The sequence below is a fragment of the Nothobranchius furzeri genome, chromosome 1 (genome assembly GCF_043380555.1).
Source record: "Nothobranchius furzeri strain GRZ-AD chromosome 1, NfurGRZ-RIMD1, whole genome shotgun sequence".
NCBI lineage: Eukaryota > Metazoa > Chordata > Actinopteri > Cyprinodontiformes > Nothobranchiidae > Nothobranchius > Nothobranchius furzeri.
In genome coordinates, this window is record NC_091741.1 from 43,802,015 (window position 1) to 43,816,365 (window position 14,351).

At 42.2% G+C, this 14,351-nt stretch overlaps 1 protein-coding gene across 3 annotated transcripts in view; it reads left to right on the forward strand.

The window, feature by feature from the left end:
- anks1b (ankyrin repeat and sterile alpha motif domain containing 1B) overlaps positions 1-14,351 on the forward strand; it is a 305,040-nt gene that overhangs the window by 140,798 nt on the left and 149,891 nt on the right. For 2 of the 3 annotated variants that reach the window (XM_070548583.1, XM_070548587.1), the window contains exons 8-10: positions 335-457; positions 1,300-1,487; positions 8,071-8,197. In XM_070548583.1, coding sequence (XP_070404684.1) covers positions 335-457; positions 1,300-1,487; positions 8,071-8,197 — 438 coding nt within the window. Of the gene's footprint in view, positions 1-334; positions 458-1,299; positions 1,488-8,070; positions 8,203-14,351 lie in introns of all 3 variants that reach the window. The other variant, XM_054739750.2, reaches the window with a different exon arrangement.

The following is a 14,351-nucleotide window of genomic DNA, read 5'->3' on the forward strand; positions in this document are numbered from 1 at the left end:
GTGGATGAGGGTGGAACTGCAACACACACACACACACACACACGCACGCACGCACGCACGCACGCACGCACGCACGCACGCACGCACACACACACACACACACACACACACACACAGCCTATTAGTAGAAGCTGTGAATGGATTTTGTGTGCAGCAAAAGAGCTGAATGCGGTTCAAGCTGCTTACCATGCTGATGGTTGTGCTATTACATTGATCTAGGAGAATGCCTTTGAAATGCTATCTCCCTCTCTCTCCCCATGTTGAACCTCCTCATCACATTTTCTCTTAAACATTTTATTTGTTCCCGATTTTCATGAACTTCCTGTCTCTATAGAGTATCTGATGGATGAGATGGAGCAGCAGAGTATTGTAGAAGAACCCGTCCGCAAGTGTCCTGTTCCTGCACCACGGACCTCCATCCCCTCACCTGCTGCCTCTCCTTCACTCAGACACAAGAGTGAGTTCACACGCAAACAAAACAAACATCTGAACGCAGTTGAAGAAGAAGATTGTTCCCCGTGCGTCTCTCTGGAGCAGTGGAGAGCTGTATGTGACAAACTTCAAAAACTGCCTTTCAATTATTGCTAAATTTGTATTATTTTGTGACATTTAGGGGTTAGATATGTTTAGATTTTTAATAAAGAAACCTTATTATTTATAAGTATTTTAGTTTGGAGGTTATTTTTATTAAGATATATAAAATGAACTCTAGAAAGCAGATTGACCCGATAAACAGGTGTTTTTTTTGTTGTTTTAATTAATGGGAGGTGATATGAAAGTAAACCAGTTCAAATAAATATGATGTGTCATGAACAGGAAATCACAATTGGTCACTAAAGGCATCAGAATTCATGCTAGTACATGAGGAAACATGCCCACGCCAAATTAAATCAGCCTCCTCAAGCCTTGCTATTTGAAATGGAAGATGAGAAGCAAAGGCAGAAGAAAAGCTTTAATCCTTAAAACAAGGAACATATATGATATATTCAGCTTAGAGAAATAATTTAATGCACATAACTTATTCCTCATTTAGCCTTGAAGATCTCTTCTTTATTTGATAAAACATTTCTGTGTAAAACCATAAATGGGCAGAGGCTCCTAGAGGACAAAAACATTGCTGTTGCTCTGCAAAACCATTTATTTACCCAGTGCAGCACTGCCCCCTGTGGTTTAAGCGTAACATAGCAACAAGCTCATTTTTAGGAACATGAGATGAGTTTTGTTTTATTTCCCACAGAACCTAAAATAAATAAATAAAGTTTTTATTAAGCATGTCCATCTCTTCATCACTCTGTCCAGATGAAGCTGTCACCAGTGAGCTGTCCAAGCTGCTCCATGACGTCAAAAAGTGCCGCGACAGAGACTACTCCTTTGAGGAGCTCTGCCACACCATCTCCTGTCACTCCATGGACAGCTTCGGCAGCGGGCGGCTGTCTGACGAGGATCGGCCCGACAGACCCAACGGCACCCTGACCAGAGGAACCAGGGTAGGAGCCTCGGTGAAGGCAGGCACCAGGAGTCGTCTCCTCCTGTCTCCAAACACACTTGAGAATGTTTTTCTGTTTTAGTTTTGTTTTATAAATAATGTTATTGAGCCTAACAGAACTGAACATTAACATATGCAACAGCAAGTATAATGCCATTAAGAATAAGTCTTCCATTAACATTTGGGATGCTTTAGAAGATGTTTAGAGAATTTATTTGAAAGCAGGAAATCTGGTTTTTTAAGACACCTTTAAAGATTTTTATAAGAAACTGAAGGAACCTTAAAAACTATATTTACTTATTTTTGTCTTGTCTGACATTTAAACTGACCATGTGTATTTTCAGTACATGCCTAAATCATTGCAAGCAAGCGGTACTTTTGTGTGTGAATAAGACCTCACCAACAGATGGCTATTAGGGTCAAAAATCCGGCTATCAGAAGGTGGCAGGTTCAATCCCGGCTCCAGACAAGAGAATTCTGCTGTTGTGTCCTTGGGCAAGACACTTAATCACCTTGCCTGCTGGTGGTGGTCGGAGGGACTAATGGTGCCGGTGTTGGTCAGCCTCGCCTCTGTCAGTGCGCCCCAGGGCAGCTGTAGCTACGTTGTAGCACATCACCATCAGTGTGTGTGGATGGATGAATGACACACTGTAGTGTAAAGTGCTCCGGAGTCCTCTGAGAGGTGCTATACGAGTGTGGGTCATTATAATTTATTATCATGCCTTGGTAGGCCAGACGCCTTGCTTACGAGGACACTAGCTCCTTGGTCAAAGAAACTGGTTAAATAGAACAGACTTTACCTCACGTGACCGCAACTTGTCACTTGAGGTAAAGTTATAATTTATACGTATAAGTTTCAGTTTAAATGTATAACAAGCCTTTTTCTTAATTGTGTGTATTTTGGTTAATTTAAATATATAATCGAGTTGGTACGTGCTAGCCAGCAAAGCTGCAACTACTAAACAACTAACCAACCAGATAACTGCCTTGGGTCTAAGAAACCATTTAACATAGAATAGAATAGACTTTATTGATCCCACAGTGGCGAACTTCACTTGTTACAGCAGCACCAACACTAAAGAGAATAAATGGAAGAAAAATGATAACAAAGGTACAAAGGTACATGTATATACATATAGGCAGTAAGCTATTATTGTAACAACTAAAAACACAAGTAAAAAATGAAAAACTTGGGTTCCAGAACTATGCAGTATACTGTAAGAGACACAAGCATTCAGTTTAAATCTGGTATTTCACAGGTGTTATACCCATACTATTATTGCATTGGTGTTATTGTGTAAAATTATAATACCAGTACAGCTTAAACTGAGGAGTTCTACTCTTACTGCAGAAGGGATGAATGACCTACGGTAGCGTTCTGTTTTTCATCTTGGATGTCTCAGTCTGCCTCTGAAGAAGCTGCCCATGGTCTCCACAGTGGAACGCAGTGGGTGGGAAGGGTTTTTAAGATGGTGGCGATCTTCCTCAGCATCCTCCTTTCACACGTCTCCTCAACTGAATCCAGTGGGCAGCTCAGAGCCGAGCTAGCTTTGTCAACTAGCTTGTCTTTTCCTGTCTCAGTCCGAGTTGCCTGCATATCAGCCCGATAGCTACAATTAGTTGGCTTACATTTAAACAGGAAATTTGCCCCTGATCCGACATCTTTTAGAAAATACCGTGTTGGATTCTGAGAAATTTTTGACCGAGATAAGACAACAAGGCACCTCCCATGTACCCTTGCTCAGCTTGCTAAACGGCTAACAAACAGAGGACAGACGCCTCGGTGGAACATGAACATTAGAACACACCTTGGTGGTCCCTGATGACAAATTTCCTAGGCAACCAGGGAGAGACCAAGGCATCGAGGCGAGGTTCCTTGACATTAAGAAGCATCTTCAGACCCCCTCCCATGTATTTTAGAACCAATTTTTATGGTTTTATGTTTCAAAGTCGCCAATGGTTTTCAACAACTGGGAATCATTTCATTCATTTTCAACGTTTCAATGGATATTTTCAGAGATTAACAGTAAAAACTACACATTGTCTTTTTAATGGTTTCATTTTTAATTTAAACAAATGAAATAATGTCATTATAAACAACTGTCTAATGTAAAAATGACAAGGTGTCAAATGAGTATTATTTGGTATCATTGGCAAAATTCACCCCTAAATGTGTCCTGATGTTATTTTTTAGCTTAATATTCTTATTTTCAACATGGATCTGACTATTTTCTACTGCAAAGAAAACCGATGTCTACTCCACACAACCACGTTCCAAATAAAAATATTCTCTTTGCAAATCTAACATTTTCTAAAGAAAACAACAGGAAAAAAAAACAATCATGGGCTGTTAACGGTACAGATGGAGGTTAGAAATGAGATGAAATGCCGTTTTAGCAAAAAAGAGAAGAAAACTGATACAAAAGTACAAAAACACAGAGTAATATAAAAATACATCAATAAATTACTGAGGAAAATCCAGATGTGACAGAATTTCTAGTTTGTCAGATAGTTGAGACAATTTACATATTTATGTTTATGTTTATTTATTTCGCAGACGCTTTTATCCAAAGCGACTTACAATTTATAACCTATAGGGCACGTTGTGATTTGTGGGGGAAACCGGAGTACACGGAGGAAACCCACGCATGCATGGGGAGAACACGCAACTCCACGCAGAAAGGCCGCGGCCGAGTTTCGAACCTGCGACCTTCTTGCTGCGAGGCAACAGTGCTAACCACTACGCCACCATGCAGCATTTTTACATTTGTAAACACTTGGTTGGGTATTTCCAGTAAATCAGACTCACTGTGATGAATGAAAGGACCAGTGCCTACACTTCAGTGAGGAGGCGTGAAGCAGGACACTCATTAATGGAGAAGACCTTTTATCCTCCTTAGATCTGAGCCTTTTGGGGGATTTTTTTTATTTCCCTTTGCTAATATGGTTTGATACAAAAACAAACATTGATTTTGAATATAAATTAATTCAGTTTAAAGAAGTTTATATTTTACTCAAAATAGCAAAAAATAAAAATGTTTTGGCTTTATACAAAGCAACAAATCTAAATCAGATCAGATCCAGATTCAGGCTAATTCATCTGACACTTAGTCAAACTTTCCCTTAGTAAAGGAACCTGTGCAGTATGAATTTCCCTTTACCCAGAAGAAGCCAGCAGAACCAGAACCAGGCTCAGAAAGACCCTTCTGCCTCAGCTGTCCGAGGTCTTAGAGGAGAGGACCAACTGTCAAACAGAACAGAGCTAATGACAGCAGCAACAGGTAAGAGTAAAGAACGTTTCACCAGCAGAGAGAGGGAATGTGGCCAGTATCTCCTGCAGTCTCAGCAGCATAGCTAAAGGGATGAGCCAGGATTACCCATGCTAACCCCAGAAGATTCATACAAAAGCTGGGTGTCCCCCTCATGAAAGGAAAGCCGGTTCTACAAGAGTGGAAGGAGCCTGAGAACTGAAAGATCTGCCTCCCGTTCCTCTTTCAGAACCTCCGGGAAACAAACTAGTGGTCTGAGAGCCGAGCGTTCTGCTGGAAACATCTGGAACAAGAACATCTCTAATATAAGAGAGTGTGTTTGTTCAGAGCTTCAAGAGTTTAAAGGAAAGTTTTAAATTTGATTCTGACTCAGGGAGCTGATGAAGTGATGCTAAAACTGGAGAAATCTGATCAGAGAATCGAGACCCTTCTGTTGAAGTAATGCAGTTCAGTGTTCAGTCATCCTAAAGAAATGTCCGCACTTCATTTGTTCTAACAACAGAGGGCAGCATCAGACAGACACTGGAGGAGAGGGTTGTTCCTGCTGCAGATGCAAAATCACTGTTATACATTTATAAATGAATGTATTTGGGTTTAAAAAACAAAACATGCCCATCCTCACCACTGATCTGGTGCCCTATTATCATGAAGGAGGGAGGCTGTATAATCTGGTTAAGCCCATGATTCTCCGCTCAGATTAGACAACTAATTGGTTTGTTTTAATTACCTGATCAGAATACTTTAGCTGTAGTTTATCTTCTGCCGTTATTACCTCACCGTAAAGGAGTTTGAGTGTTTTGATGGTTCTGGTGGGATTTCAGCACCGACTGACCCCCACCACCTGAGCCCAGGATAGGCTCGCTCACACAGAGATTAGATTGTGTGCCTGTGTTTCCTAATTGTTTATTACTGCGTGTCTGCTTCTATTCACTTTCTTCTCAGTCATCAGCAGAAAAACACGTCTGATCAATAGCTCATCATTCTTCTTAATTCACAGAAAGAAGAACTACTTTGATTAGAAGCAAAGTCATGTTGGTACACAGCGATGCGGACATTTACAAGCTCCATGCCAAAGCTCACACACCTGAGCAAAAGAATACACACACACACACACACACACACACCTCTGCTCACTTAGGCTGTAATTATCTCAGTCCTTCTTGTGTCCCTCTCTCTCAATAAGCACTAATTTGTATTCTATTATGGACGTTTTCTGTGTGAGTGTGTGTTTATGTGCCCCAGGCTTGTGTCGGAGCATGCTGCCAAGGCCCTTAGTAGCTGATTCAGAGTGGCCATTAGTCATGAATAAATCTTAAATCAGCTCTCTAATGCACTCAGGAACACAGGCTTCCTTTAGCGTGTGTGCGTGCGTGTGTGTGTGTGTGTGTTTTCAACAAGAACAGAGGTGGTATGTGTTTAAATGACCATTAGGACAGGAGCTGTGCATTTAGATCAGGGGTGTCAAACTCAAACTCACAAGGGGCCTTCGGTGTAACGCACAGCTGCACGCAACTAACGAGAATGGTTCTCAGCTGCATTTTAGTCACATCCCGCCCTCACCACGCCCACTTACTGCCATAAATAGTCAATGCAAAGTGCCTTGTGGATCTCATGCATACACATAAGCCGGCTGTTGCAGTCTCCGATTTATGAAGCGCAGATTACGTGCAGCTGTGCGTTACTCCATGTTTGATAGGTCACAAACCTACTTGGCGTAAGTACATTTTTTTTGCTGAGCTTAAGTACGGTTTTAGTAAGGATTCTACACAATGTTTGATAAATGAGACCCCTGGCTGTTTTTTCATTGGAAATTGTACACGGTCGTCTTGACTGGGTTTGGAGGCAGATTTTTGCCACTCAGAGCACCAAAACAACGATGGAAAAATAAAACAGTTCATCTGTTGTTAAAATGAGAGAAAAATTAAAGAATCGGCAGGAAAAATGCCCTTAAACGTTTATCGTAACAAATTATTTAGTGAATTTGGTTTAGTTATTTAATATCTTTTAATTTAGATTAATGTATAAAAAGGTATTTGTACATTAGAAGATATTTTCTTTTGGGCGCCTTTCAGGTCTTCCCTCTGACCTAGAGCAGCATTGATTAATAATAAATGATGATCTTTTCCATTGAACACAGGCTGGGATCTGGTTTTTACTGTAATGAAAGGATAGAGCCACCCTCCACGCTAATGTTGCAGTACGTGTGTGTAAGGACTGCAGTAGTCCATTTGAGATGATCAATACTGGATTGTTGCAGAGGGCCCTCTGCAGGCTGCACCAACTCATGACCTTTTGTTTGTTTGTAAAATCCTCCATCTACTCTTCACTCCTTTTCTCTGAATCTGCTAAAACTTCTTCATGTCTAGTCCAAGATTTCATTCGTTCTTAACATTCCTTCTTTTTGTCAACACACACTGGTGTTGACCTTCCTTCCTCTGTGGCTGCTGCTCGTCATGTCTGTGTCCTCAGCTGCAGCACGTGATTCACTCAGATATCAGGTGTGCTGTATCTGCTCCCTTTAACCTCACTACACACCTGCCCCCCCGAGAGCTGAAGAACCTCAAGAAAATGGCTCACTTATTCCTGCTATTATTGCACCAAAGTGGCTCTGATAGGAATATGAAAGGAATTCTTCACTAAAAGACTTTCAGCAGCATCATACCTTAAAATGATCAAATTTCATCCAACTTCCAGTTGCATCGCTCTGTTCAACTTAACTCATTACAGTAGACACATGTCTATGCTCCGGGACGCTGGTGCAATGAGAATAAAGCCAATTCTGATTCTACTACTAGACTCCTCAGATGTCTTATTTTATGAAATTAAAACCTGCAGGGTTCAAAGCATGATTAAAACCAATTATACGAAGCAACAGACCAGAAAACCATACAGTTAACATAAAGATGGCTTGTAAATTTGTGAATGATCGTTGTATTTTTGTAGCATTTCCCTGAGGTGGAGATTCGGTTTGCAGTTTTAAAGTTATAATTGGAACATCTGAGGCTTGTAGAAACCACGACTCTGTGACTGAAGCTCAACAGCAGTGAACATCTGGCTGCTCTGCTTCCACTCAACATCTTTCTGTCTGCTTTGTATTGACTGACATGGCTGGACCCGCCTCTTCTCCATTTTCCTGGTTGCCAGGGACACGGGTCTTGCTCACATGATGATGCTCTGGCCTTTTTTGTTGCTAGAATTGTTGTTGTTACAAGTTTTAAACTAAATAAATCCTCGTCATCCTCTAAATGATGGTCAGTTTGGTCAGTTGTCTTTTTCAGGCCTGTATTAACAGTGTTGTGATGTTTGTTCTGACAGCGACCGACTCCACCTCTCGCTTCGGCCCTGGAGGAAGACGAGGCAGACAAGACATGTGGTCCCACTGGATTCTGGGAAGCCTTCACTCCCTGCAATGGCTGCCGCAACCTTGGCTTTTCCAGCCTTTCTCAGGTACCTGCAGATTATCGCACCATTTCTCACTTGTGTTCTGCAGGAATAAACATTTTCTGTTAGTATTTAATGTAATGGACTCCACATGTAGACTCCTATAATTAGGTGGACTCGTTCAGGTCAGTTTTAGGCAACATAGTTTGTTGCAGCTTTCAGAAACACACACACGCACGCACGCACGCACGCACGCACGCACGCGCGCGCACACACACACACACACACACACACACACAACTCCAGTTAAATTGCAGGCTGGTGATGTCTCCATTGTTTTGAGTGAATATTTTCACTGGTTACCATGGGAACACAGAATAAGCCGTCTCAAGATTTTCTGTCCTGACAGTTTCTGCATTTTTTGACGTGTTGTTTCTTAAAACAACATTTGAAGACATTACCCTTATGGGTGGGACTAAGTTTATACATTTGAATGAATCCTATTCAAGAATGTGAAATAACGACATTAATCATCCCTCTGGAGGGAGGAAATGTGAATATTGCATCAGTGAAGAGTTTTTATTCTGACTTATCCGGCTTTCCTTCCTGCTGATTGACTTCTGCATGCTGTGGATCTAAGTGAGGTTAAATGTCTGCAGATGAGTGCTTAGTGGTAAAATACATGCTGGCTGGAACAGCAGGACACCTGGCATTTGCAACACAGCGACCCTTCTGTCTTGTACTCTGGCAGCCTGCCTGAGTGACTGGCACAGTGCCTGTGGAGGTTCGCACCTGGATGGATGTTTGTAGTCAAGTGTTAAAAAAAAAGCCCCTTCTGTGCATATTTGGGTTCTCACGATGGGTTGATGTGGGCAGATTTGTTTTTGTGCATGCTAATTTTATGAGAGGAAAGAGGAGACATTTAGTCGTTGCCTAATTAGCTCCGTTAACAAAGAATGCTTCTGCGTTCTCACTGTGGCTTAATAGACCAGAATTCTGAGCTGCACTCATTTCCCTCCTGATTAGTTTTATGTTACCAGATAAACATGCTGTCTAATTCCAGAGCTCTGATCAAAATGTTGATAAAGTTTAATGGAAAAAAACAAGTTGAAAACCTTTGTTTATGTTTATTCATTTAGGAGATGCTTTTATCCGAAGTGACTTACAATTTAAAACCTATAGGGCATGTCGTGATATCAACCTTGATGTGTTGCAGCACTAGTCTCTCCATGCACTTTATAATGGGGCGACGGTGGCACAGGAGTTAGGTGCTTGCCCCATAATCAGACGGTTGCAGGTTCAAGCCCCACTCAGTTTGTCGCTGTCATTGTGTCCTTGGGCAAGACACTTAACCCCCCTTGCCTGCTGGTGGTGGTCGGAGGGACCGGTGACGCCTGTGCTCGGCAGCCTCGCCTCTGTCAGTGCACCACAGGGCAGCTGTGGCTACATTGTAGCTCATCCCCACCAGTGTGTGAATGTGTGTGTGAATGGCTGGATGACTGATTGTGTCGTAAAGCACCTTGGGGAATTCCTGGGGTCTCATTTATCAAACATTGCGTAGAATCCTTACTAAAACCGTACTTAAGCTCAGCAAAAAAAATGTACTTACGCCAAGTAGGTTTGTGATCTATCAAACATGGAGTACGCACAGCTGCACGCAATCTCCACTTCATAAATCGGAGACTAACGAGAATGTTTCTCAGCAGCATTTTAGTCACATCCCGCCCTCTCCACGCCCACTTACTACCATAAATAGTGAATGCAAAGTGCCTTGTGGATCTCATGCATATACATAAGCCGGCTGTTGCAGCTCTCCGCCAATGACGATGGCGACCGTAGATCAAGGCAGTTCAAGAAACGCCATTTCACAGAAGCATAAATTGAGGTACTTGTGGGTGAGGTGGAGAAATGAAAGGAAGTGCTTTTGCAAAACAAATAAGAGAAAATCCACGGAGTGGCACAGCGTTGCTGAAGCCGTCAATGTTGTGAATTCTTCAGAGAGATCTGTGGCGGATATAAAAAAAATGGTCCAATTGGGATTCAATCCCCAGACTCCCGGGTGAAAGTCGCGCGCTAACCAGTCAGCCAAACGGAGATCTCCCTTGTCCAAGTAGCCAAGGCGCATGATCAATAGGGTGACAGTGACAGGACACACACACTGTCACAGACGCATGACATTCTGTCTCAATCTGACCCCCTGCTGATATTCTGCATTCCGTATTCTGCGCTTCAGGCTGTGTGTGTGCGCGCACGCCTGTGTGAGTGTGTGCGCGCACGCCTGTGTGAGTGTGTGCACATGTGTGTGTGCATGTGTGTGTGTGTGTGTATGTGTGTGTGTGTGTGTGTGGGGGGGGGGGGGGTTCTGCAGACTTTTTGGGTATCGGTACTATTGTGGAGGTTTGTAGACAGGTAGAGACAGACCACTGGGACAGCGACATGTTGAAGATGTCTGTGAAGACCTCAGCCAGCTCCGCTGAACAGTCACGTTGCACCCTTCCCAGAATGGCGTCTTGAACAGCTGCTTTCCTCGTGGTAACACCTCTGAGTGTACGCAGTACCTCAGCGGTCTGCAGGATGATCACTTGGGTGTTGCTCATTGGTGCTGGAGCTGGGGTCATGGTTCCAGCAGTCGTCGCCTCATGCCGGCCAAAGAAGCTGTTGAGCTCTTCAGCCAGTCTGGCGTTGTTGTTGGATGGTGAGTTGGTGCTGGTCTGATTTGTGATGTGCCGTATCCCTTGCTATGCACGTCGTGGGTCTGAGTTGTCAAAGTGGCTCTCAATCCATCTCCTGTAAGCCACCTTGGCCTCTCTGATGCCCCTCATCACCTCTGACCTGGCAGCGCTGTATTGTTGAGCATAGCCAGACCTGAAAGCTTTGGGCCTTCAGCAGGAACCTGACGTCTGGTCTTTCCTTGGCTTGGTGTTGGGGAGTGTGCGGTTTTCTTTGTTGTTGTAACAGTATCTGTACAATGTTTTATGAAGAGTTGCTATCCCTGCTTGTTACCTGTTTAAAGGAGTGTTTGAGTGGGTATGGGTGTGATGCATGAACGCAGGCGTGTCTGCACCATACCAGCTTTACCTGTGGAGAATTTTCATCGCCAGCTGCAGGTGTCCATCATCCAGTGAAGGCTGATTGATGTCTGGATTTCTTTCTGACATTGGCTTTACAAACTTCACAACTGAAGCAACCTTGAAAGCAAAAATGAAAATTTTAGAACAAGTAGAAGGCTATTTCACCAATGAAATGGAATAAATATTAAGGTAGAAAGAGTTTGGATTGCTAGGCAACACAGAAAAGCATGTAATGTGTGGGATGTCCACCTGTGTGGAACCCCACCATCGTCTCAGGTGCGTCAGAGCCGCAGACGTCAGCTTTTTATGACAGCTTTGCTGCTTCCTGTTCTCTTCCTCTCTCTTCACGTACAAAAACTTTCTACTCACATTTTAGTTTTCACAGCTTTATCTTCCCTTGTTTTTGCTGTTTTGAGAAACTCGAGGGCAGATCAGGAAAGTAAAATCACACAAAATAAGTGATGGATGAGCAAAGAGGGGCAGGAATTATGGGAAGGTTGTTAGAAGCTGATAAATAAACAACGTGATGTTTCTGATTTTATGTATTTAATAGACTTCATTAAATCAGTCAGTTGGATAAAACAACTAAATACTGATGGATTATTGTAACAGCCCACAGGATATCATGATGTTTATTAAAATATCTTCCAGGCTGTAAAAAGACTAAAAAGTGCTTTATTTATTTTTAAATGTGACACATGCTTGTGGACGTTTATCTCCTGGCTAAAAAACTAAGAAATATATTTCCTGAGATAATCTTTTCTTTTTACAAGAAAGTTGGTGCTCCCGGGCGCTGCTTGGGTCTCAGCTGAGCTCACCTCCAGTCTTACAGTATTTAGATTCTGGCGAATTTAACAGCAAAAACAATAAAAAGCTTCAATTTCTCTCTCGCTCTCGCTCTCGCTCTCGCTCTCGCTCTCGCTCTCGCTCGCTCTCTCTCTCTCTCTCTCTCACACACACACACACAAAAATAACAAACAATCCCGGTTTGAAGTTTTGCACGATATTCAAATCAAATTTAAATTTTAAAAAGATATTGAAAAAATAGATTTGTCTTGTCTTTGTGTCAAGAAATATTCATTTAAAAGAAATAACTTATTTTTTTGAGAAAATGGAATGCCATAAGACTGACTTCATGTCTGGAAGGGGATTTTTGGGGCTTATTCAGTTTAGTTTAACTGATGTTTACTGTTGTGTAACAACTCAGCAGTGCTCAGTGGATGTTTGTTAGTGAAAGAACTTGTGATCGATAGTTTAGCGACTAATGGTGGACCATTTTTATTGGTTTTTATTTTCTTTAATCAGCTGATTGTCGGGTGGGTTTGTCTGATAAAAAGCTTGACCTTTCTAATAAGTAACTGAGAATTAAATTAAACGTCCCATCAGTTGTCACACACACACTGGTGTGTGGCTGACCCATCCCCGTGGGGAGCGGTGAGCTGCAGACATGGCTGTGCTCGGGAACTATTTGATGGTTTAACCCACCAACACCTTTAAAGCTGAACGTCAAGCAGGGAGGCATTGGGTCCCATTTTTAAGGTGCTTGTTTTGACCTGACCGGAATTCGAACCCTGATCTCCCAGGGCAGACAGTCAAACCACTAGATCACTGTATAAATGTCCTGCTGGATGTCTCCTACAAAATCTGTTTCATAAGTTTCATCGCAAAATTCCTGTCGGCGTACCCGAGATGGGTCCTGCTTGGAAAGAAAATCAGCTTCACATGTGTGCTGCTGCTGCTTTGTTTTAGCACTGGTAAACAAAACGTAATGGCAGCTGTGAGGATTTGTACAAAACGATGTGTAAAAGTTCCAACTTTTACAATTTATTCTGGGAAATTAAAGGACTCTTATGTTTTTACTGCTTTTTTCTACCCTTCTGGGATTTTGTATTCTTACCTTTTTAATAATTTTTTTTTTCATAATTATTCAGACATTTTTTCTCCAGATTTTTAAAACGTTTCTAATTTAGGCCCCAAATCAAAAATTTTAAGTGATGAAATAATCACCTGTAGTTAAAGGTGTGGTTGACTGAAAAAAACATTTTTTTTACTATTTCTGATTATAATGAGTCACTCTGAGTTTTCCATGCAGGCTGACCATGACCGTAGTCTCCTACACCGATCTCCTGCATTAGCTTCTGATAGAAAATAGTCGATGAAACTCTAGGATTAGAAAATCGTGATCGTAATCAGATAAAATCATTAAAAAAGAAGAATCTTCTCCAAACACAACATCCCGGTAAACTTTAAACCCAACAACACCCTCATTGGTCCATTCAAAAGACAAAACACCCAAACAGAAGCCAGCGGCGTTTGTTTACACAGTCCAATGTAGTGAGGACTGTCCAGAGCTTTACACTGGGGAAACTAAACAACAATTACACAAACACATGGCACAACACAGGAGAGCCACCTCTTCAAGTCAAGACTCTGCAGTCCACCCATACCTGACGGACAAGGGACACACTTTTGAAGATGAGAAAACACACTCTGGACAGAGAAGATAGATGGTTTGAGAGTAAAAGAAGCCATGTCAAACGTGAAAACCCCACTTTAAATTGGGGAGGGGGCTTAGATTTAACTTTTTCAGTACCTTTAATGCAGCTTTGATTCTCATTCTCAAGCAGTTTCAGTCTAGGTCACACCTTCTTGCATCTATTCTACATGACTCCTTCATAATAGAGGCCAACAGGCATCAAGGGCTATAGAGGAGGGGCGTTCAGAGTAGTTTCTGCTCATTAAACAACAACAGACAGCTACAGCTTATACGCTTGCCTCTCCCATACTCTAGTCAGAATTGACAAAGCTCCTCGGATGAGAAGCAAAACGTCTTCGAGAAACCAAAGAAGTTCAGTTGCTTTCATTTGAACCCTTTTGGATAACCATGACCTGGTTGACTGAGAACCTTCGCCAGCATATTAAAAATGTGTTTTCATTGTGGTTTCATCTTTAGAGTAATCATCTTTTCCTGTGTTTTTTTGAATTCCAGAAATATAAATTTGCATCAGCATTTGGTCACAGTTTCCCCTCAATGCTGTCCTCTCCCCTTTCCCCCTGAGAGGGGCCATTGTCCTCTGTGAGGTCCACCCCTCCTTTTTCTCTCTAATCAAGTAGTCCTCATGAGGAAATGCCAGCAGATTATAG